Source organism: Kwoniella pini, chromosome 7, assembly GCF_000512605.2.
Source record: "Kwoniella pini CBS 10737 chromosome 7, complete sequence".
Lineage (NCBI taxonomy): Eukaryota > Fungi > Basidiomycota > Tremellomycetes > Tremellales > Cryptococcaceae > Kwoniella > Kwoniella pini.
This window is the reverse complement of record NC_091722.1, coordinates 1,241,952-1,262,958: the sequence shown is the minus strand read 5'-3', so window position 1 is coordinate 1,262,958 and position 21,007 is coordinate 1,241,952. Positions and strand designations below refer to the sequence as shown.

The 21,007-nt window shown below is 36.4% G+C and overlaps 12 protein-coding genes across 12 annotated transcripts; 5 read left to right on the top strand and 7 right to left on the bottom strand.

Moving 5' to 3' along the window:
- Window positions 1-150: 150 nt before the first annotated feature.
- On the bottom strand, window positions 151-1,215 carry I206_105620 (uncharacterized protein; the record flags this gene model as incomplete). Its single annotated transcript, XM_019155226.1, has 1 exon — window positions 151-1,215. One exon carries the CDS (start codon window positions 1,213-1,215, stop codon window positions 151-153), a length of 1,065 nt encoding a protein of 354 aa, XP_019011380.1.
- Window positions 1,216-1,908: 693 nt separating this feature from the next.
- I206_105619 (uncharacterized protein) lies at window positions 1,909-3,234 on the top strand (the record flags this gene model as incomplete). The annotated part of the gene is made up of 1 exon (XM_019155227.1): window positions 1,909-3,234. The coding sequence occupies one exon, from the start codon at window positions 1,909-1,911 to the stop codon at window positions 3,232-3,234; it is 1,326 nt and encodes a 441-aa protein (XP_019011381.1).
- A 271-nt stretch (window positions 3,235-3,505) lies between these two features.
- On the bottom strand, window positions 3,506-4,205 carry I206_105618 (uncharacterized protein; the record flags this gene model as incomplete). Its single annotated transcript, XM_019155228.1, has 2 exons — window positions 3,506-3,926; window positions 3,985-4,205. 2 exons carry the CDS (start codon window positions 4,203-4,205, stop codon window positions 3,506-3,508), a joined length of 642 nt encoding a protein of 213 aa, XP_019011382.1.
- Window positions 4,206-4,753: 548 nt separating this feature from the next.
- On the bottom strand, window positions 4,754-5,746 carry I206_105617 (uncharacterized protein; the record flags this gene model as incomplete). Its single annotated transcript, XM_019155229.1, has 1 exon — window positions 4,754-5,746. The coding sequence occupies one exon, from the start codon at window positions 5,744-5,746 to the stop codon at window positions 4,754-4,756; it is 993 nt and encodes a 330-aa protein (XP_019011383.1).
- Window positions 5,747-6,177: 431 nt separating this feature from the next.
- I206_105616 (uncharacterized protein) lies at window positions 6,178-6,859 on the top strand (the record flags this gene model as incomplete). The annotated part of the gene is made up of 3 exons (XM_019155230.1): window positions 6,178-6,393; window positions 6,458-6,674; window positions 6,747-6,859. The coding sequence occupies 3 exons, from the start codon at window positions 6,178-6,180 to the stop codon at window positions 6,857-6,859; spliced, it is 546 nt and encodes a 181-aa protein (XP_019011384.1).
- Window positions 6,860-7,279: 420 nt separating this feature from the next.
- Window positions 7,280-7,969, top strand: I206_105615 (uncharacterized protein; the record flags this gene model as incomplete). Its single annotated transcript, XM_019155231.1, has 2 exons — window positions 7,280-7,549; window positions 7,640-7,969. The coding sequence occupies 2 exons, from the start codon at window positions 7,280-7,282 to the stop codon at window positions 7,967-7,969; spliced, it is 600 nt and encodes a 199-aa protein (XP_019011385.1).
- A 406-nt stretch (window positions 7,970-8,375) lies between these two features.
- On the top strand, window positions 8,376-9,165 carry I206_105614 (uncharacterized protein; the record flags this gene model as incomplete). Its single annotated transcript, XM_019155232.1, has 3 exons — window positions 8,376-8,627; window positions 8,712-8,922; window positions 8,996-9,165. 3 exons carry the CDS (start codon window positions 8,376-8,378, stop codon window positions 9,163-9,165), a joined length of 633 nt encoding a protein of 210 aa, XP_019011386.1.
- A 169-nt stretch (window positions 9,166-9,334) lies between these two features.
- I206_105613 (uncharacterized protein) lies at window positions 9,335-11,717 on the bottom strand (the record flags this gene model as incomplete). Its single annotated transcript, XM_019155233.1, has 8 exons — window positions 9,335-9,446; window positions 9,502-9,805; window positions 9,876-10,178; window positions 10,246-10,368; window positions 10,432-10,681; window positions 10,738-11,012; window positions 11,072-11,189; window positions 11,616-11,717. The coding sequence occupies 8 exons, from the start codon at window positions 11,715-11,717 to the stop codon at window positions 9,335-9,337; spliced, it is 1,587 nt and encodes a 528-aa protein (XP_019011387.1).
- Window positions 11,718-12,192: 475 nt separating this feature from the next.
- I206_105612 (uncharacterized protein) lies at window positions 12,193-12,964 on the top strand (the record flags this gene model as incomplete). Its single annotated transcript, XM_019155234.2, has 5 exons — window positions 12,193-12,220; window positions 12,289-12,410; window positions 12,474-12,533; window positions 12,606-12,775; window positions 12,832-12,964. 5 exons carry the CDS (start codon window positions 12,193-12,195, stop codon window positions 12,962-12,964), a joined length of 513 nt encoding a protein of 170 aa, XP_019011388.2.
- A 292-nt stretch (window positions 12,965-13,256) lies between these two features.
- I206_105611 (uncharacterized protein) lies at window positions 13,257-14,375 on the bottom strand (the record flags this gene model as incomplete). Its single annotated transcript, XM_019155235.2, has 7 exons — window positions 13,257-13,309; window positions 13,486-13,513; window positions 13,581-13,646; window positions 13,756-13,800; window positions 13,882-14,012; window positions 14,095-14,220; window positions 14,342-14,375. 7 exons carry the CDS (start codon window positions 14,373-14,375, stop codon window positions 13,257-13,259), a joined length of 483 nt encoding a protein of 160 aa, XP_019011389.2.
- Window positions 14,376-14,776: 401 nt separating this feature from the next.
- Window positions 14,777-16,865, bottom strand: I206_105610 (uncharacterized protein; the record flags this gene model as incomplete). The annotated part of the gene is made up of 3 exons (XM_070203157.1): window positions 14,777-15,510; window positions 15,645-16,568; window positions 16,634-16,865. 3 exons carry the CDS (start codon window positions 16,863-16,865, stop codon window positions 14,777-14,779), a joined length of 1,890 nt encoding a protein of 629 aa, XP_070059258.1.
- Window positions 16,866-19,113: 2,248 nt separating this feature from the next.
- Window positions 19,114-20,645, bottom strand: I206_105609 (uncharacterized protein; the record flags this gene model as incomplete). Its single annotated transcript, XM_019155237.1, has 5 exons — window positions 19,114-19,362; window positions 19,416-19,601; window positions 19,663-19,878; window positions 19,961-20,211; window positions 20,291-20,645. 5 exons carry the CDS (start codon window positions 20,643-20,645, stop codon window positions 19,114-19,116), a joined length of 1,257 nt encoding a protein of 418 aa, XP_019011391.1.
- Between the last annotated feature and the right edge of the window lie 362 nt (window positions 20,646-21,007).

Genomic DNA, 21,007 nt, shown 5'->3' with positions numbered 1-21,007 from the left:
TAGAACATAGTACAAATTATATGGTGCAGATGGCGATATGAACAATCAGATCTCACGCAAATTTCGAACACGAGCAATAGTTTCTGTAAATGGTAATGCCTGGCAGTCATTCCTCATTCATGATAGTAAGTACATCCCACATCATCTGAATCAGATGTCTTCTGGCTCGCCCTCTAGTTTAAGAATGGTGAACTTTATGTCTTCTAGTATTTCATTCAGCTGGTCAAGCTCAACAGTTTGACGATGATGCTTATCGAAGAGAGTATAGTAGTCTTGTTTAGTGGGTTTCACTCTTTGATCTGCTCCTGTCAATCTTTGACTCTCTACTTTCGATTCATGCGGTATATCTTCCAATACCTGAGTTGCCGTTGGGAGGGGTTGATTTTTCTTTTCTAACAGATCGTTTACATCAGCGATCAATTGTTTCATTCCTGTATTTTCCTTCTCGATATCGAGAATCTTTCTTTCGAGTTTGTTAATTTCGGTATTTTTATTCACTAGATCGTCTTGATCTTGGCTCATAACAATCTTAGCGGCCGAGAGATCAGCATTGGTGTTTTTAAATTCTGCTTCTACCTTTTGTAATTTACTAAGTTGCTTTTCTTTTAGCTTGAGCTTCTTTTCCAGTTCAGTCTGTTTTTTTCTAACCATTTCAAGCTCCTTTGATATAGCTTTGATTTCTGCTTGTTGATTTTCAATCTCCACCTTTGTAGGTTTTGGAAAGATCAGTTTCAACGATATCTGAAAGAGCTGACGAGATATCAAACAACCTACTTTTTGAGTTTCCAATTTATCTATGTCAGGTAATTTCAGTCCGAGTTGTCTAGTTGATTCTTCGAGAAGTTTAAGCTTTTCCTTTGCTTCTTTGATATGATCTTGGAGGACTTGAGGTAAAGGTGCACCCAAAATATCCGCTTGCTCAGATGCGAATTGTAAGTTGTACAATGCGGCACTTAAAGTGGCGTATTCTCTTTGCTTAAGGACATACTCCCTTCTCACATGTTCGGCTTCAACGATAGATTTGTGTATTCGGACGAACTCTGAATTGAAGAAACACTCTTGTTGAAAAGCTATTGAGGCTTGGGATATAAGCTGACTTTCGATTGGACGATCGCTCGTCTGATCGACATTCTGGAAAGTCGTTCTTATAATTAGCAGGATCTCAGGAACAGCATTGGTATAACTTACTTGGGCGGTTTCGGCTAAAGGTGCCATGATAAGCTTGTGCTGCCTCAAGCTTGTTTGAGGATGAGAGGAGAAAAGATTTAAGGAAGGAAAGTAAATCAAATTCGAATGTATCTTAATGTATGCCTTACAGACAGTTGACATCATCTTTACTCTCCCGCACGGACCGTTGAGCGGTTGATAGGAATATGAGGCGATCTGTGCATCTGATCGTTTTTCAAAATACAATTTTCCCATCAGTCCTTTCGCCAACCAGGATTGCTGATATATCAGATCAATGTTCTCAATACAATTTTCTTTTTTTTTCTTTTCCTTTTCCTTTTATGACTTCACCGCTAACATTGCATCAATCTGACGTATGATGGTTAATCTCCTGTGAACACAGCACTCCTGATCTCGACTATACAACAAGCCCAATCACACAACCATCTGCTTCTCGATTGACTCTCTGGAAAATCAAGTGACCACCATCAGAATACCCAGTGAGTCTTCTCTGTAGTACGTAGCATCGAATTCCGCACAATCTTAATTTCCAATCAGGCTCGAGAAGCACTATGCGAGTGGCAGACGGCTGACAGCGCCAATTGTCTAAGCAGATAGACATCTCACCTCTCTTCAGATTCGAAGCATTCGAGCAAAGGGATCGATTAGAACCATCTTCCGCCCTTCTTTCCTACTCGTTGTCGTCGGAAACGGCACAGCTCTTCATACGCTATCAGAAGAATGACTACGGCACACGGAGTTCCGACCTCTACCTCAAGTTCCACTTCAACTTCCACTTCAACTTCAACCTCAACTTCGACTTCAACCTCAATCAGCAAAGCACCTAGCCTCGAGGAACTCCGCATTCTAGTAGAAAACAAAGATTACTGGCAAATTCATCATGATTTGGACGAATGGGCCCAAAAACAAGGGTATAAATATATCTTGAGCAGTTCCGGACTGCCTAACCAACGAAACTTTGTGTTTCTGAAATGCAATCATTCCGGCGAGCATCAGGGTACTCGAAATCGTGGTTCGCAGTACAAAAGCGATTGTCAACACTACGTTTACATCAGAAGTTTTAGCCCACTAGATGATCCGGCCAGAGGACGATTCACAGTAGGACGGTGTAGAAATCCACAATCTCAACCCCACAACCATCCACCGAATTTGGCTATCCAGAACAAACCTGTATCGACAATCCCGGGACGAAAATTGCAACACGTCAAGAAATGTGGGTCATGTTTCTTCAACGGTATACGCTTCTACGGATATCATATGCCCTCGGACTATCCCACAACTCGACTAGTCCAGAGTCCTCCGTCCATTCCCGCCCAATGTGGGGCTGACATCATTGATAAGAGAAGTGATGATGTCAATCGAAAGGAAGACAAGGATGAGCCTTCAGGACATGACAAGGAAAAGCCTTCTGAGCATGACAGGGAAGAATCACATGAAAACGACAAAGAACGGCATTCCAAGAATGACGAGGAAGAGAACTTGGAGGATGGCGAGGAAGAGCAATCTGAGAATGGCGATTTCTCAGATTCAGAGAATAGCTCAAGCTCTGTAGAATTTATGGGAACTAATCTGGGCAAACTGGAAGAGAACCTCAAACTAGTGGAAGAGAACAAAGACCTTCAAGCCCGATTGAAAAATGTTGAGACTGAACTTAAAATCAGTAAAGAGACTATCATTGATCAGCAAGACACATTGAATGCTGCGCAAGCTGAACATAGTAGAGAGATCAAGAAACACAAAGAAATGGTAAAAACCCTCAAAGACAGCTTATACGTCCTTCAAAACAAGCATAATTCGAAATTGACTGAAATTAAGAGACAACAGCAGCCTCGAGCCGATATACCTTTCAAACTGAAGGTGATAGGACTTTTGACCTATGAATCACCCGGACTAGTAAACAACGAGAGACTTCAGAAAGTTGCTTTAGAGCGATTGAATATTGTAGTTGAAGGCATGAAGAGAAAGTGGGATGAAGACGAATATCAGAGAAAGGTCACCGAGAAAAAAAGAAAACTAGATGAGGAATGGATGAGAGCGGCAGAATGAGTCAGCTAATGATCGAAGAACTACCCAAGAACTGTGACTCTCGGTGTGAATATCTTTACTGTATTACTGTATACATTTTTCACTTTAATACTTGTATGTACTGTACATAAAGTGTCGTGTCATGTCATGATCGCTCTGTATGTCTAGAATTCAACGGTAGTATATGTAAACGATAGGGACCGTGAATCGTGATCGAGTCCAGCTAGCTTACTTAGCACGAGGGCAGACTAGAAAAGTAGAGGTTAAGACGCGCTTATTAATCATCGCTTACTTACATGTTTGGTGGACCCATCCTGCGATTCCTTCTAGCTGCTGCGATTGATTCCTCCTTGGCGGCTACGATGGATGATTGCTTTGGTATCATGTGAGTGGTACATGATATCGCCGCGATCGATGAAAGTTGGAGGGCTGTGGACAGATTCGACATTGCACAATTCGGAAGGAAGATTGCGTTTCTGCTGCTTGAAGATTCTTCACTTTTTATCATTTGTCGAAAATGGCGGAAATTCAAGCACATCAGGATCATTGCGAATGTGCTGGGCCTTGTGGAGAAGACAGACATGACAAAGCATGACCGGAACGCGGCGAGCAGCTTTCTGGATGGTTCAGCTTCCGTCCCGATGAAGAATTCGAGCAGGTCGGCGTTGCGATGGGCGAGGATCAGGTTATCAAAAGCGAGTCCATATTTGAACCTGTGATGAAACAGTTATCAGCTTGTACCGAACAAACAGCGCAAAAGAAAATACTCACACGTATTCGCTAAGGGAAGAGGCCCTGTTCCCACTCGAACGCAGCAATCCCATGAGAGGGAGAAACAATTGCTGCTTGATGTCACCGTGGAAGAACTCTATCTCTTCTTTGATGATGGCGAAGGCCTCTTGGAAGAGCTTGTCAATGTTGACGGCGCCTTTAGCCTCTTCCGAAATTTTGGAGCAGGAACAAATCTTTATAAAGCTCCATTCCTTCGGCATGGTATTCAACAAGTTTTCGAAAACGTCCGGCGAACCCATGGAATTCTGTGGGGAACAAGAAGGTCACTAATGAATCTGTCTGCCATGAGCTTCCTCTCGGAGACTAGAATACGGTGACAAATTACGCACAGTTTGAAAGAGAACTTCTGTCCCGAACTTAAAGTGAGACTTCTGTATGTATATTTTTGAACGTGATGGAAGGAGAAGAGCGATTAAAGGAAATTGAAGGTGATTGCTTCTTTGATGGTCATTGTCAGGAAGTCGTGTTTTCACATCACACGCTTTTTAGTTTTTCTTTGATCATCAAATAAGGTTGAAATAAGGTTAAAGTGAGTATACGACGAAAGGGAGTCGTTTGATTTGATTGATTACCGAGAAAGGACCCCAGTAGCCCTGAGAAGCGATCAGAGCGTACTGTGATATCCTTTGAAGTGTTACTTCATATCGGCTAAAAGACACTACCTCGTCATACAAATCATTTATGATGCTAAAATTGCCAGATTGACGGTTTCATCTGAATGCCAGATCCATCAAAACCCTTTCTCAGCTCATTTCTCAACGATCTTCAACTTGTCTTTGATCTCCTCCTTTAGACGATCAATTTCAACTTGTGACTCCTCCAATTGAGTGGTCATGTCGTCATTTTCAGATTTCACTTTCTCAATAATCTTACTTAATTTATCATTATTCTTCTTCAAATGTTTAATCTCCTTTTCCGTCTTTTTATTCTTAGTCTTTAATTCTAAATTTTTATCATTTTCAAGTTTAATATCATTTTGCTTATTTTCATATTCTACTTTTAATTGATTTCCTCTTTCTTCTAATTTCTTTTTATATCTTTTTTCAATATTATTTATTGAATGTATATAATTATCTAATTTATGATTTTCAATTCCTAATTCTTTCAATTCATTATTTACTTTAATATGTACAATTTCAATTGATTGGATTATATATTGTAATTCATAATTAAGTAATTCCTTTTGATAATTTTCGTCATTCATTTGATTTAATTGATTAGTTAATTCCTTAATTCTTTTCGATTGATTAGAAGAAATTACTTCTAATTCTGCAAAATCCTTTTTTGAGGGTTCTATATTTTCTCCATTTGATTTAAGATGTTTTTTATATTCAATTAACATTTCGTTACGTGTTTTATCTCCTTCTTCTCCTATACTTAATTCCAATTTTCGAATGTCACTTTCCAATTCTTTACGACTTGGATCTAAACCTGCAGAGATATATATCCTTTCATCTTCAAGCTCGTTTAATCTTTGCCTAATTTCCGCAATTTCCTCGGATTGATTAAATGTAGTATATTCATGTTCTTTTATTTGTTGTTCATAAATAGTATTTTTAAGTTCAAGATCTGATATTCGAGAACGTAGTATGTCGTTCTCATCCAGGTCTGGCAAGGCGGTAGGACCAATTGCGGGCTGAATGTTATGATCTAAAGTGGATGTGGAAGAGGAAGCTATGTTTGTCTCTTCCTCATCTATGAGTGACCAAGAGGATTGAGAAGCAGTCGGTGATGAAGTCATCCTTACTGACAGTCCGGGTTGGGTATCTGGTGTGGCAAGACAGACGAGCCTCAAATAAATTTGATTGATTTGTGGATCGATAGTACTGATTTCGAATGCACTCGGTATCAAATGTGGGCGCTCGACTGAAGAAGTCGAAACCGAGTCGAGTGAGAAATTATCTTTATTCACTCGGTATCAAGTGGATGTTTCACTATCTAGACAAGCTTCCGGCTCAGATTTTAACCGTATAAGTAATCAATCAATTCTCCGATGGTGGTAATTCCTTATAGATATTACCAAATTTCGTAATGGGGTTTAAATGCGGAATCAAATTCCATCTCCACGCAGCAGTGCGGTACTAACAATAACTTCGCCACCTCAATTGCTGATTCTCTTTTTCATCTTTCTGTTGCGTTTACATACATACATAAACACTTATATACCTAAAGATGTCTTTCCTGCCACAATACAAACGAGATAAGAAAGGGGACGAAGAATCACTCCCATTTCTTACCGATGAAAATGACGATTTACCAGCTTATCCACCAAGAGTAGGAGAATCATCAGGAACCACAACTCATAATGTGACATATACATTTGTACCTAGATGGCCAATTAAAGGATCTTCACAAGATGCTTTAGGTGTATTAGGAAATACCAAAGAGGTGAGTTTGTTTTATTTCCTCCTTTTTGGTTTTGCCACTAATGGAATAATTGTTTTTTATGTAGGAAACAATCGCTATTGTTCAAAGAGGATTTTCTAATTTATCTGAATATCCTTCTCATAGAATTGAATTTTTATCACCGGTTGAAATTGATTCAGATGGTAAAGTAAAAGGTGATAAATGGGCAAAAATATTTGATGAAGCTTGGCCTGGATTTAAAAATAATCCTCCAACTAGATTAAGAGTACAAATTGCTGATTTACCTGGAGATGAAGAAAGAAGTGAGTTTGCTTTTGGAACTGATTTGCATCCTACCGAAAGGTCTACGAACTGATGTAAATACTGTGATGCAGGAGAAAACCGTGAGAAGTGGATTAATATTTATGTTATTGCTGGTATTTTCAGTCCATTATGGATAGGTGGTCCTATTATGATTGCTCTGGCTGCCATGGGTTATCTGGACTAAGAGTCAGCAGGGTGATCATATCCCAGTTTTGCCTTTTCTCGTTATCATAAACACGTACCATAGTCTCATCTTTGTAGTCATTTATTTAGGATGTAACGTTACTAGATTCGGTTGTTAATCTTGAATTTGCAGCACATTGCGTCTGCAACCACTTCTTCCACAATATATTACGCAGATACTGTGCAGAGGTAGATAATCATCTATCACTTTTACAGCTTTACTCGTACTTTGAATCATGCTGCGTGCATATGTGTTCCAAAATAGGAGATGTTGGGTAATCCGTTGCCACTTGCATTAAACTGTCGCGCGTATGCAGTGAGAACCGGCAAAAGACGTTACATTACATTATTATATTTTATTCTCACTTTCATTATCTTTGTCTTTTACATCTACACTTATACTCTACACATGGTAACGAAGATGCCATTGCTTCCTACATATCAACGGAAAGAGCCTAACGAGGAAGAATCAGTATCGTTATGGTCATCTGTCGTTGAAAATACGCATCAAGATGAAGAAGAAAATTCACCTCCTGCTTATCCACCTAAATTTGATCAATCAAAATCAAAATCTCAAGCGAATGGTAATTTAAATGATGATAATAATGATAGAAGGGAAATAACTTATTTTTTACATAATAATTGGAATGATGATTATGAAGCAATAGGTTTATTAGGTAAAACAAAACAAGTGAGCATATTATATCACATTCAACTTGGACTTTAAGAATGTAATTTTTGGATTTTTAGCTAATATATAATTTAAAAAAAATTATTGAAGGAAACAATCGAAATTGTTAAAAGAGGATTTCCAAGTTTAGCTAAATATCCTTCTAATAGAATTGAATTTTATAAATTAATAGAAAAAAGATGGGTTAGAATATTTGATGAAGTTTGGCAACAAACTATGTATCCTTCTTTATTACCTGTAGTTGTAGGTGGACAAATTCAAAATGAAATTTCTTTACCCAAATGTTTGAAGATCAAAATTGGAGATAAAGTCTTAGATGTTAAAGAAGAAGAAAACAGGAAAACCTCTATATGTTTTGTCATTTCTATCATAATTGTAATGTTTATTGTTCTCATATTGTATTTCATCCTTGGAGCGTAAAATGTTGTTTTTGCTTCAGTCACATTCATTCATAACGTTGTACTTTTCCTGCGTTTGTACTTCATCATCTCTTGGTTGTCCGTTGCAGTCTTATGTATCTAGTATAAGTTTGATTCACTCTGTCACTTTCAATAATCTGCATTGACAGGATACGTCAAAATGAGATGCGGTGCATAAATCTCCGCGATGATCGGCCGCACGTGTTTAACGTGATATTATGAGCTAATTTACCTATAACGTTCCTGTAACATGCTTATCTTGTGAGGAATGCACAGCTCCTCAATTCTTGGCATCAACCGATACTTAAATGTCATTTCTCATTTTATCATTTGCTTTGTCACTTCGCATTTCAATTTAGTATCACTTCTATAAATCATACCAACATTAAGATTGATACCAAACCATCATGTCATTATTACCTCAATATAAATCAGATAAACTAGATCAAGAAGAAAATTTACCTTTATGGTCATCAAAAGATGAATATGAAACATCAAATGATGAAGAAAATTTACCAGTTTATCCACCTCAACTACCTATAGTGAATGGGAGTTCATCTTCCAATAATGGAATGAAAATTCATAATATTACATATACTTACTTAAATAGAAATGGTAAAAAAGAAGAAGCTTTAGGTATATTAGGTAAAACAAAAGAAGTAAGTTAACTTTAAAATCTTTTGAATTTTTTTCTTTTCTTTTTCAGAACGAAAATTGAATTTTAAAGGGTTTTTTTTTATTAGGATACAATTGAATATGTTAAAAGAGGATTCTCAGAATTATCTAAAATACCTTCAGAAAGAATTAAATTACAAATTTTGAATGAACAATCAAATAAAAAAAATCAAGATAAATATATTTCAATTTTAGATGAAGCTTGGTTTCAATTTCAAGAAAATCCTCCTAAATCAATTAAAATTCAAATTATTGAAACTCCTAAAGAGATTGAAAAAAGTAAGTTGATGAAAATATTAAGATGACATATAAATGTTTTTAATTAATATACTTTTATAAAATTTTCTTTTAGGAGAAAGATTAGAATTTACTATAGGTTGTTCTTTAATTAGTATTATAATTTTCACTATTTTATATTTAATTATTAGAAATTTTGGTGGTGGTAGTAATGATGAAAATCAAAGTAAAAATGTTATAGAGCATATTATAATTGAAACTGTAACTGCTACATTGACAATGTAAATACTTCCCTTGGCCAGAGAATTCTCAAGAATGAACATTTTCGTTTTGTAGATTTTAAAGTTGAATTCGAATTTGATATATCGTTCATAGATTGGACAACATGCTACTGTATTATGTATTGTATATGAATATTGATAATATGATAATCCTACATTGACTATCGTCTTAATTAAGCCGAATCCACCCATTCTATCGAACCTGCTATAGCAACTGTAGAAGGTAATTTACCAGGACTAGGTGAAAGTATTGTATATTTCTTCTTTTGAGCATCGATAGCAGTGCTGCAAGTTGAAATAATCAGTCAACCTATATTATTGAAATATAGTGATCACATACATAACGATAAAACCTAATACCTCCCTTGTACCTATCTCTTCAACAAATGGAACCTCTTCCATATCTTCCTCTTCTTCTTCTTCTTCTTGTCCTTCAATTTCTTCGCCCTCAGTTTTGACCTCTTCGATCTTAGGTTTCTTATCACTCTTGATACGATCTTCAGGCTTGATATCAACTATAGCTAAAACGGTATTAAGTAATCTAACAACATGAGCTGGACCTGAAGGATCAACACGAGTAAGTCGAGTAGGTGATAATGTACGTGATGAGCCAAGTGGTAAAGCTGATGAAGGTGCAGAATTTTCTAAATATATTCATTTTAGTATTATTAAATTCCCAATTGGGAGAACAACAAATGAAAGGGATAAACTAACCTTCTCCAACTCTCAATACAACTAAAGTTTCCCAACCAATTTGAAAACTATATGGATTTAATGATCCATCAATTCCAACCATCTTACCCATCAAGTTAGATATTTCAATAGGTAAAGGAGGTTCTCCATAGAAATAACTTCGAATTTGAAAAGAATGTACTAATTCTCTTGCTTGATCATCTAAATCAACTACTCCTCCTGATTTCGGTATTCTAACTACGTTGACTCCTTTCGATTGTAAAGATGGCAATCTAGATAAATCAATATGTAACTTTTCATGTCCTATTACCAGTATCGTATCGACTAATAATTCACAAGTAAGCTAAAATCGCAACCGGGACCCGATCCAAAACGAAGAAGCTGAACTTACTATCAAATGCATCTACAGCCTGAGAGACCAGAGTGTACCTAGCTTTTGGATCATCTTTCTTCGTAGCCAATAGAGGATTTGTGAATGCACTTGAAGTGTCCATGATCAGACCAGACGCTAAAGCTATTCATGAAATGGGGTCAGATGACCGTATCCGAGGTAGATAAATCGATGCGATCCACTTACCCGTCTTATCCGTCTCACATCGCTTATTCCACTCTTGTCCCATTCTATCAACCAAGGCTTTCCATACCTCCGCATTCTTGTTACTAGGTTCCAATCCGCCTAACCACCATCCGATGGTGGGGATATCCGCTGAGAGTGTATTTGAAGGTGTAGAAGTTGGAGGCGATCCGAAAGGATGAGCTAGATGGTGAGTAGGTATTGGATGAGAAGGAGTCGAAAGGGATAAAGTCCCAGGTATCAAATTGGATGGCTTTTGAGAAATCAGTCTCAGCTGTGTTATGATGGTGGCAATTATGACATACTCACACTTGACGGGTCCAATCCACCTACTCCAACCGTCCAACCCATTCCACTACTCAACGCTAAATTGACTAGATTTTTCACTATAGTAGTTTTCCCTGAACTTGGTGGACCCATTACCATCACTCTAGGTCCCCTCTGAATACCCTCTGCATTGGTTATACTGCTTAGTAAGTACCTTCTAGCTAATAAACGAGTGCGTTCCAAGGCGAGATGGACGTTAAGAAGTTGAGGATGTATAGTTGATGTTGATGTATATTGCGAGGCTGGTAAGGATGTGACTAAGCGAGAAAGTTAGTATCGTCTTTGAGCCTGAGAGCAATACAATGATAAAAATCACCTTCCACTCTTGCTTGGGTTGGAGAATATATAGCTCCTTTCGTATATCGGTGTATGGGGTACCATGTTGCGAGGGGTAATTCTTCAGAGTTGATAAATACTGGTTCATGGGAGAGAACCTGGATCATTAGGTTAGATGTCAGTACAAGATCCAGTTGTAAGTACTATCATACCCTCAGCCAGCCTGTACCAAAATTACTTCATGAAGCGGAAGCGACAGATATGTGTGTATTCGGGACATCTGACTTTGCAACTCATCGCAATGAAAAGAGTGTGCGAACCCAGCAGCAACTTCATTGCAGCTTTCACTTCATGACATCACATTGCTCAAACAAAGATCTGATACATGACAGGGGCAGAGAACGAGTGTGACCAATAATGACAGAATTGAGAGGATACCAATTAGGGGGAAAACAAAACGGACATCAGCTTATTGTTTTTATAGGTGATGAGAGTCGAAATCACTCACAAGGACAATTCATCAATCCTTTCAACCAATTGCACCCATTCAAATACACCAAGCAAAGTAGTAATGACCGACTCACCCTTATAGCTATATTCTCATCTGCTTCCGACTCAAACCTCCATTCAGATCCAGGTTCAAGATCAACAACGATTTGCTCTTTTTGAGTTCCCTCAGGTAACATATTGATTTTTGTTATGAATAGATATGGTCAGTGAATCTCCGAAAGGTCGCTATAAGCCTCGTATTGGTACAGCTGGTCAGGAGAGCAAATTGTATGGATGTACGTATAAGAAAAGCAAGAAGAAGGTTGAAGTTGTTTGAACCGAATAATCAGTGAATATCTAAACCTTTGAGATGAGCGGAAGCAAATTCAATATAGTGCTCACGTGGCAGCTTTAGCGGGGCCTCCAGTCAAAACAGAGTTATGTATGGCCACTTGTCTGTGCGTTGTAATTTATACAATTTATATCCTGCTGTATACCTTTTCTTAGATGCATTGACTCCACTGATTGCTCTTGGTATAGACGTTGATAGGGCATAAATTCATTTCGGAAGATCTTTCGGTACAATCCTGTCTGATTCATCCCTTCGAATTCTGGATTTATCTTTTTAACCCTCAACACATCTTCTAGGTGAAGGTTGCCCGGTGCACGGAGATGTCAGGTCTAGCTACGAAACGTCTGAGTGGGTTCAGCTATCAGCATGCTCTATTTTATATCACAAGAAATTTAAACTGATCCTTCCTGCTATAGTGAAAGAGCTGGCCGACATTCAAGGTAAAGGAACGCCCGAGGGAATTGTACTGCTTTCAGCGGATGATTTGCAAGAATGGATTTTCTTGATATCAGTTTTAGGAGAGGAAACGATATATAAGGTTAGATTCATATCAAAAACTGAACCTCGCAGTAAAGAAGCTGATACTGTCATGTGTCAATAGGGTGAGACTTTTGCTTTACGGATGAAATTTGGAAATAGATATCCTATAGATGTGCCCGAGGTATGCCCTCATAACTCCCATTCGTTCCATTTCGCAATATGTTTCTGATTTCAATTTCCGCATCTACTTTAGGTGACTTTCTTGGCGAATGATCAATATCAACCACCTCTACATCCTCACGTATACTCTAATGGTCACATATGCGCTTCAATATTGGGTAATGAATGGTCACCTGTTTTAAATGCTGTTGCGATTTGCATAACGATGCAATCAATGTTAGCTTCAAATAAGAAGAAATCAAGGTTAGTATCAAAGTCTCCATTCTGGGATTTCAACTGATAATGTGAATTTGGTATAGGCCAGAAGGAAATGATAGATATGTTAGAAGTGCACCAAGTAATCCGAAATTAACTAGATGGCATTATGATGATGATGTGAGTTTTTCTATACGATTGAATTTATTTAATATACTTAGAGTCCTCCTCAACTGACAAGGTGATACCGCAATAACAGACTGTATAGATAGATCATTAGTCGGAATAAGGAGGTTGATCCGAACCTCAGGCAATGTATAGAGTATTCTGATATCGCTTATCTTGTTGTATGTCCTCAATGTATGTATGTAAGGCATCTTGTTTAACTGGCCTCCACACGATTGGCTTCAAAAATCACTTGGATTTGGTCAAAACCTTTCGGTGTAATGCAATATTATACATATGATACAATTTCTACGACATATCTCAACTTGTCTATACACTATCTTTTTCTTATTAAAGATGGAAACTATGATCTAGTCAAACTACCTAATCTAGCTAATGAATCTTCCGACACCTCAGCTGTGATCAATACAATGAAATCAGCCTCTGAATATGAACTAAAGTCCATTATTCATAGTAATCGATCTTAATTTTCCTGCTTGATTCAAGTGGAAATTCTTAAATCCAACTCACCCCTTTACGAAAGGGTACTTATACAAATCCACCTTCTTTTAATCCATTTGAAAGTGACTCACCTTCTTCAATAGCATCAGATTGAGCAACCTATATTCAATTTATAATTATCAGTATAATACAGTTTGATATGAGAATAAAAATGAGGAAAACGTACAATTTTTAATACTGCTTTTTTAGAAGATTCTTGTAATTCTCCAGCAATAATTAATTCATCCAAAATCTAATTAAATTATTTTTCGAAATTAATTTTTTTTTCCATCATTTTTCAATATTCAATATGATATGGAAATTAAGATGAAATTTTATGAATTGTAATTGATAAAACTCACAGCATAAGCTTTTTGAAAATTAAAAATTAAATCTAATTCACAAACCTATAAAGGCAAGAAGATTTAAAGATATATAAGGAAAGTTTCTCTTTAAATTTTGGAAAAAATTTTAAAAAAAAAACTCACATTACCAAAATACCTATCTAATACTTCTACATAACGATGTATAATCTCTAAAGTAATTAATTCATTATCTCCAGTTGAAATTGAAGTTATAAAGAATAAAGAAGCATAACGACGATATATAACTTTAGTATCTGTATAAAATCAAATTTTAGATTAAATAAGCAAAATGTTCTTCGATGGCTTTTATCAAAAAGGTTAATGAAATTAAATTACCTTTATATTCTAAAAAATTACACATCCTTGTTCTTCTAGCTAATACTAATTGTGTAACATCTTTGACTATCTTAGCTTTTGTTTTAGGTGGTAAAGTTTGAAACCATTTAGCTAAACGAACTTTTCCTATATCGCGTAATATGAATTATCAGCAATTGTTCGAAGTCTCATTGTATCAACCAAAGACCCAGACAAGAAGTGATTTTGCCAAATTGTGATAATAGGAGTAAAGAGTAAACCAACTCACCTTGTCGGGAAACAAGCATTATATAATTCAACATCTTGACTCCAGTAGTCCGGATTGACAAAAGAAAAGCTAAGTTTCACCTGCTTGGTATTTCGATAGTCACTAGACGGAGTGCGCAGAGATTGAGACGATGATTAACTTGATATACAGAAGAATATTGATATTGACTGTAAAAGCAGAACAACAATGATAATTCAACTGTTAGATACAATTCGAGGTGTGACGCGTGGAGTGACTTCTCGTTCACCTTACCAAAGTGGCACTCATCAATTAAAGTACTCTAAACTACGTCGTATGTTTTATATGATATTCCATGCACATTGCAAGACTATAATAAGAATGCATGACATTCTTGAAACATCCATAGTTGATAATCTATCCTACTCATACATACAAAAAAAATCAAATCTATAATTACATTCTTTTTACTTTCATTTAATACCTATAAGAACTCTTTTCATTTCTATTCTGACTACCACCTGCAGGAGCATAATCACCTGCAGAATAACTTGGAGGTCTAATTGATCCTTGATCTTGATTTATAGGTTGTTGAGTATTTTCATATCCAGTATTATATGTACCAATTATATCTTGTCTTTGATTATCAATTGGAGAAATAGGTGATCTTAATAAATTACTTTGTGTAGGATTGATAAGATGTTGAGGTGAAGGTTGATGCAAATTATCATTAAGGTTATAAGAAGGTTGAATTTGATTATCATTATAACCTCCATTATTTTGATCATTTTGACCAAATGTTTGACCTGTATAATCTCTTTCATGTCTTCCTGTATTATTATTACCTGTTACTGCCATTCCAATTGCTCCTAATCCATCATCATAACCATCGTATGGATCTGCATCTCTAACTTGTGGTCCAGGATCATTGTAATGTGAATCTGTCGATCCGAAAGAAGTATCATAAGCATTTTGAATTTGAGGTTGAGGTGAACGAGATGATTGTATACCCGGTGTAGGCATTGCTATTGGTACTTGAGGAGGATATGTATCTGCGTTATTATACGGTTGGGTGGAAGATGATCTATAAGGATCGGAATATGGATTATACCCGTCTTGCTGTTGATACGAGGAAGAAGGTTGATTATATTGATCGTGTAGAGGCTGAGAGTATGGGTCGTTATAGCTAGTTTGGTTGTATGGGTCTTGGTCTAGTTGAGGAAATAAAATAGATTTGATCAGTACAATGTTTGACTTCTCACTTGACTTTGAGGGTTTATGTGCGATTCAAGTCGATAGATTGCTGTTTGCGAAGGGGTTTGATAAGAGCTTGTATTATACGTACGATGTTGATCTTGACCTCCATATCCTCCATGTCCTTGGTCATTGCCACTTCCATATGGCTCATCATAATACCCATTATTTCCTCCATATTGTTGTTGTTGTTGTGGAGGTCGATCTACTCCTCCTCCACCAGCTCCTACACCTACGAAATCTCCAGCACTCGTTGTATCCGACAACCTTCTAGCTACAGGAGGAGGAGCGGCAATAGTCTGATATCCATTATTTCCACCCCAACCTCCTGGTATATTATTATAATCATTCGCTGGAGATTTATTCGATCTTCTTCCATATCCCATCCCAACACCTTGAAGTACACTTCCATCTCTTCTTAAACCTCCTCCTTGATGTTGTTGTTGTTGAGGTTCTATAAGGTATTTATCTTCTCCATCATCTTTTACTAATTCTTGGAAAGAAGGTAAACCTTGTTCTTGTTTTAATTTTCTTTGACGTTCATTATCAATTGCCATCATTCTCATTTTATAATCTTCCTCCCCTCCATTATTATCATATTTGTTATTTCTTCTTTTTGGATCACCACCTTCATCTCTACCTCTACATCCACCACAACAACTTCCTATACCGAAGAAACATCCACTTAGAGCTAATATAATCCATGCTGCTAATGTCAACCATACACATATTCCTATATCAGCCGAAGCTCCAGATACGTTATTTATACGTGCTCTTGCAATGTAGAACATTGCCAAGTCGAAAATCAGTGCCAGAAGTGTGATGCCGGAAGCTAGAGAGGCCATTGTTGTAGCCCAACATATTGCGAAAGTTGGTGAATGAGCAAGTAAACCGCATAGAACGGATAAAACGGCGAAAGCTAAAGCGACGATATGAAGGATGAGGACATATGTGAGATATTTTGTTATTGCTTCTGGAATGTCGAAAATAGTAACTCCAAATACATCATTAGGGTCTGAGACGGGTCATGGTAAGTCAATTATTTGTCGAAAGGACAGGATGGAAAGAATTCAAGCTCACCAAATTCATAACCGACCTGAGGTCCCGTACAAGTCGAAGTTCCATCTAGTGTATGACAAAAGCCCAAAGTCCCCAAGGTTATCTCTCCACTATATTGTCCAGAGCTATAAGTTGCTTTCAGGAAATTTAGCGATTTAAGAAGAGGTGTGTTGAAGGAAACCACTGCTAATAGAGCTGCTGCTATCAAGCAGACAAGAGTACCTGGAGTAGCATTTCGGAAGCGTATCGCCATGATGGGTGTTTATCGCTTGAATGGCTGCCGGAGGAGTTTTCTAGGGGTTTGAGTTCTTCTAATATAGAAGGTTGCTGTGACACAATCAGGTTGAGATTGTTTCCAGTAGATTTATTCAGCCTGTCAACGCGGTAGTCAGAGTATCTATGACACCGCGTTCAATCCTCTTTATTTAGATACTGCGATAGTCCGAGTATTAATTGATGGTTTCGACTATTGAATTGATCGCGTTGAAACCAAACACTGGCAATAAGACGCGATGCTTTGATCCGGTAATGATCCGTTGTATCAAATTATCCTTGAAGTTTCAGGTTCCTCCTTTCTACAAGCTCGCCGGGTCGTCCGTCGTCGATACTTAGCAAAACTAGATACAAGGTATGATGGGGTATCGACGTTAATGTCAACACGATGTTATTGTATTTAAGCAATTCCAATTATATACACAGCTTAATCCGTTACATTGAATTAATGTTCTTCGTATGGTCTGAATGCTGTGCACACAAGACACGAGGCGCGTAACCAGAGATCAAAAGTGTATATCGATAATATCATCACGTGGTGGGTCAAAGCGACATTATATATGAGGATGAAAGTCAGAAGCATCAATTCATCCTTGATTATCATATATTGGGGTTCAACTATATTACAAATTCATATTCTCTCTATCTACTATGCACCGTCCAATACTTTCTGTTGATGCAATACCAACCTCGCTTCACTTACATATATGGAAGGTCATATGTCATCATACAAACTCAATACACATATCGAAAACCTTTCACATAAAACGCATATTCTCATTGTAAAAGAATAACATCGAAAGGATTTATACATCGTCATTATGAAGCTGAATCCTAGCTAACAAAGGTTGTGGAGGACGTCATATATTTCCTTTCATTTAATATGAGACGAAAACAACTGCTCAAAAATGTTGATCAAAGGTTTTGAAAAACGTCATAACCCTTCCTTTTACTATTATGACTTCTTGTAAAACTCCCACAATGCTCAAGCTACTCGACAAAAAGATATATAAACGAGACAAAGCAACAACTGTCTTGATTTGTTTTATATCATTCAACTTTTATTACGATTCACAACTATTCAATTTAGCAAGCAATCACTTTTTTAACATGTCGACTTACAACGAATTTGGTAAGCTGCGTTTCATTTGATAATTCTTACCTCTGAAAGGAGTTAGAGATTTCCTCTCATTCCCACAATCAATACTGATTGTCCTGTACAATTTTTAGGAGAACAAATCAACGTTCAGTGTCCAACCTCCCAATTTTCGAATATCGAAAAACAATGGAATGAAATACGATACACTACAGCTGAGAGGCTAGCTGAAATAATGCTTAGCGACCGTGAAAGCTGTGGGAAAGATACGCTGATCTCTATACGGCAAGAGTAAAATTTCACACCCAAAAATGTATTATAACACTAAACGACCTTGAGACAGCCATCACACAAGTGTATCACTCACGAAACTCTACAGGATGGCCATCCACTTACGATTACAATCAAGATGAATTGCTTAAAGTTTCCAAAGAAGATATTGAGAAAAAACTTACTTTGATTGCAGACGATAACTATATTAGGGTTAAACAGGATTACAATCTGGTGGTACTAAATGAAACGGCAGATAGCTTGAACTCACTAGAGGAATGTGAGACCTTCGAACAGAGCACTATTAAGGATATGATGCGAAAATATTATCCAGAATTATATTCAGAATCAAACTCTCAATCATCATTGTGTGTGATACTTTGATTGGGTCTCTCTTAGCGTGAGAATAGGTTGACCTTTGTTTTGCTAAGGTTTTTTTCGCTCTTTTATCATTAGATCATTCATTATCTTATCACCCATTATTTTGTTGAGTATTTGTAAATATTATGCAATTTTTTAAAATGTGACAATTAAGGCTATGCTCAATCTTTTTGCATTTTGCACATATAGTTTTATGGTAATCATTGAGGTGATCCATACCAGCCAAGGATACCAGATGTAATTGATGTTTAATCGGATCAAATGTCACTATGTATATGTCACTACAAAAGACTTGATTGACTTAGGCAAATCATCAAATATTTTCACATCCCATCACAATAGCTTAATGCTACTGTCACAAATGTAATCTAAAAATCTTGCAGCGAATTCCATACATCCTTTACCATATATCAAAACACAATCAAAATGATTTACATGTTCTCGTATGTCCTATTCCCAAGAAATCGATATCTAAATTTCGTTATCGAAAGAGAATGAACCAGAAGGTAAAAACGCAAACCAGTAATTGAACAGATACTTGACTCTTTGACGCTGAGCTTGAACCTGATGCATCGGGTATAACAGCTTTTCCACCATCTTTATCTGTATCTTGTCCATCAGGAATTGAAGCTGACGTTGTACCAGTAGGTTGAGCAGTAGAAGGTATAGATGAAGTAGGCGTTTCACTTGAATTTGAGGATGAAGTAGGAAAAAGGATTTTATCAATTATCTGAATTTCAAACAAATCAGTCAAATCCAAATACGCTCATTGAGTACACTCACATGCATCACCCCATTATTTAAGGTGATATCACTTCTTATAATATTAGCTTCGATATCACCAAATTTAACGGAATTGGATCCATCTTGCTTATTAGATACTATCAATTGTTCTCCTGATTCGACAGTTAAAATCATTGAATCAGATCCCGTCCATCCAGGTGAAAACAATGTATAACTTCTAGTATACTTTGATCTCATCTCGTCAGCTCAATAATCCATTTCTAAGAAAGAATCGTAATTGACTCACATGATTTTGAATTATTTTCATCGCTTTATTTGAATCAGTCATCAAATTTTTCACATTTTCATCCCAAACAGAATCAAGAGGTACGAAAATTGTAAATCCATTTTCAGTTAATTGTTCTAATTCTTGAGATTTTCCAATAACATTTAAAGCAGAAGACATATTAGTAAGTCCTGGTGACTGAAGTGCTGTTGATAAAGAAGGAGGGAATGATAAAACCTAAATCGAAAATAGTAAATTCAGCAATCAAAGACAAAGACATGATTAATGAAATTTGGTTGGAAAACTTGTTTTCACTAACCTGATCTATAGGTAAAATCATTAAATTATCTAATAATCCATTTGAACTACTAAGATCTAAAGGACCATTCCAAGATGTTGAATTACCCCACCAACCATCTATAATTATTGAATTATCATTTCCTTTTTCTAATGTTACAGCTTGATATGCATTTGATTTACTATCAGTTTGATTTAATTCATTTGCAATTAAAAGTGAAGTTGATGCAATACCATGTCCTAATTGAGGTAATGATCCAGAAGTCCAATCTCCTTTATTTATCATTAGCTCGATGATACCTTTTGAATATACCAAAAACGCAAAAAAAGAAAAACGAAAAAATGAACAAACCTTGAAGTAAATGTAATTCACCTAATTCCATACCCCGATCTTCAGTTAATCCAATAAATGGACTATTAATACCAATTTCATTAAAAGCTTGATTTGTAGGAACTAACAAAGTTAATTTTTGATTTGAATTATATAAATCATTTAAAAATTCATATCCTAAATCATTTTCTGAATAATGTACTAATAATTGTTCAAAAGTTGTTAATCCATTTGAAAATAAAATATCTAATAAATTTGTTAAATATTCTGTTAATGCTTCATTTGGACAAATTAAATCATCATCTAATTGAGATAGTCCAAATTTGAAGTTTATTGAAAATATAGTTAAGAAATATATTAAATAATTTAATCTCATCTTTGCAAGGTTATTTTTTTAATTATTGTTTTAGGGTAATTTATATTTCCGAGAATCAATCTCCAAATAAGCTTGCAATGAATGTAGTGATTTACTTTTGAATTTAAGTGGGTCAATATTTATTTGAATAGGGATTTTATTATGAAGTAGACAAAACGATTTTACACGATCAGGTGTAGATGTAACAAAATACTGGACAGTTGGAGATATTCATATCCTAATGTCCCAATCTCAAACCAAAACCACATACAGTACCAGAAACATCAGTACAAAGGAAACTATCCTTTCAACATTCTCCGCGTGTAAATAGGGTCACAAAGGATGCTGTGAGTGAAACTCGGTATGAATGTATGAAATCAAGG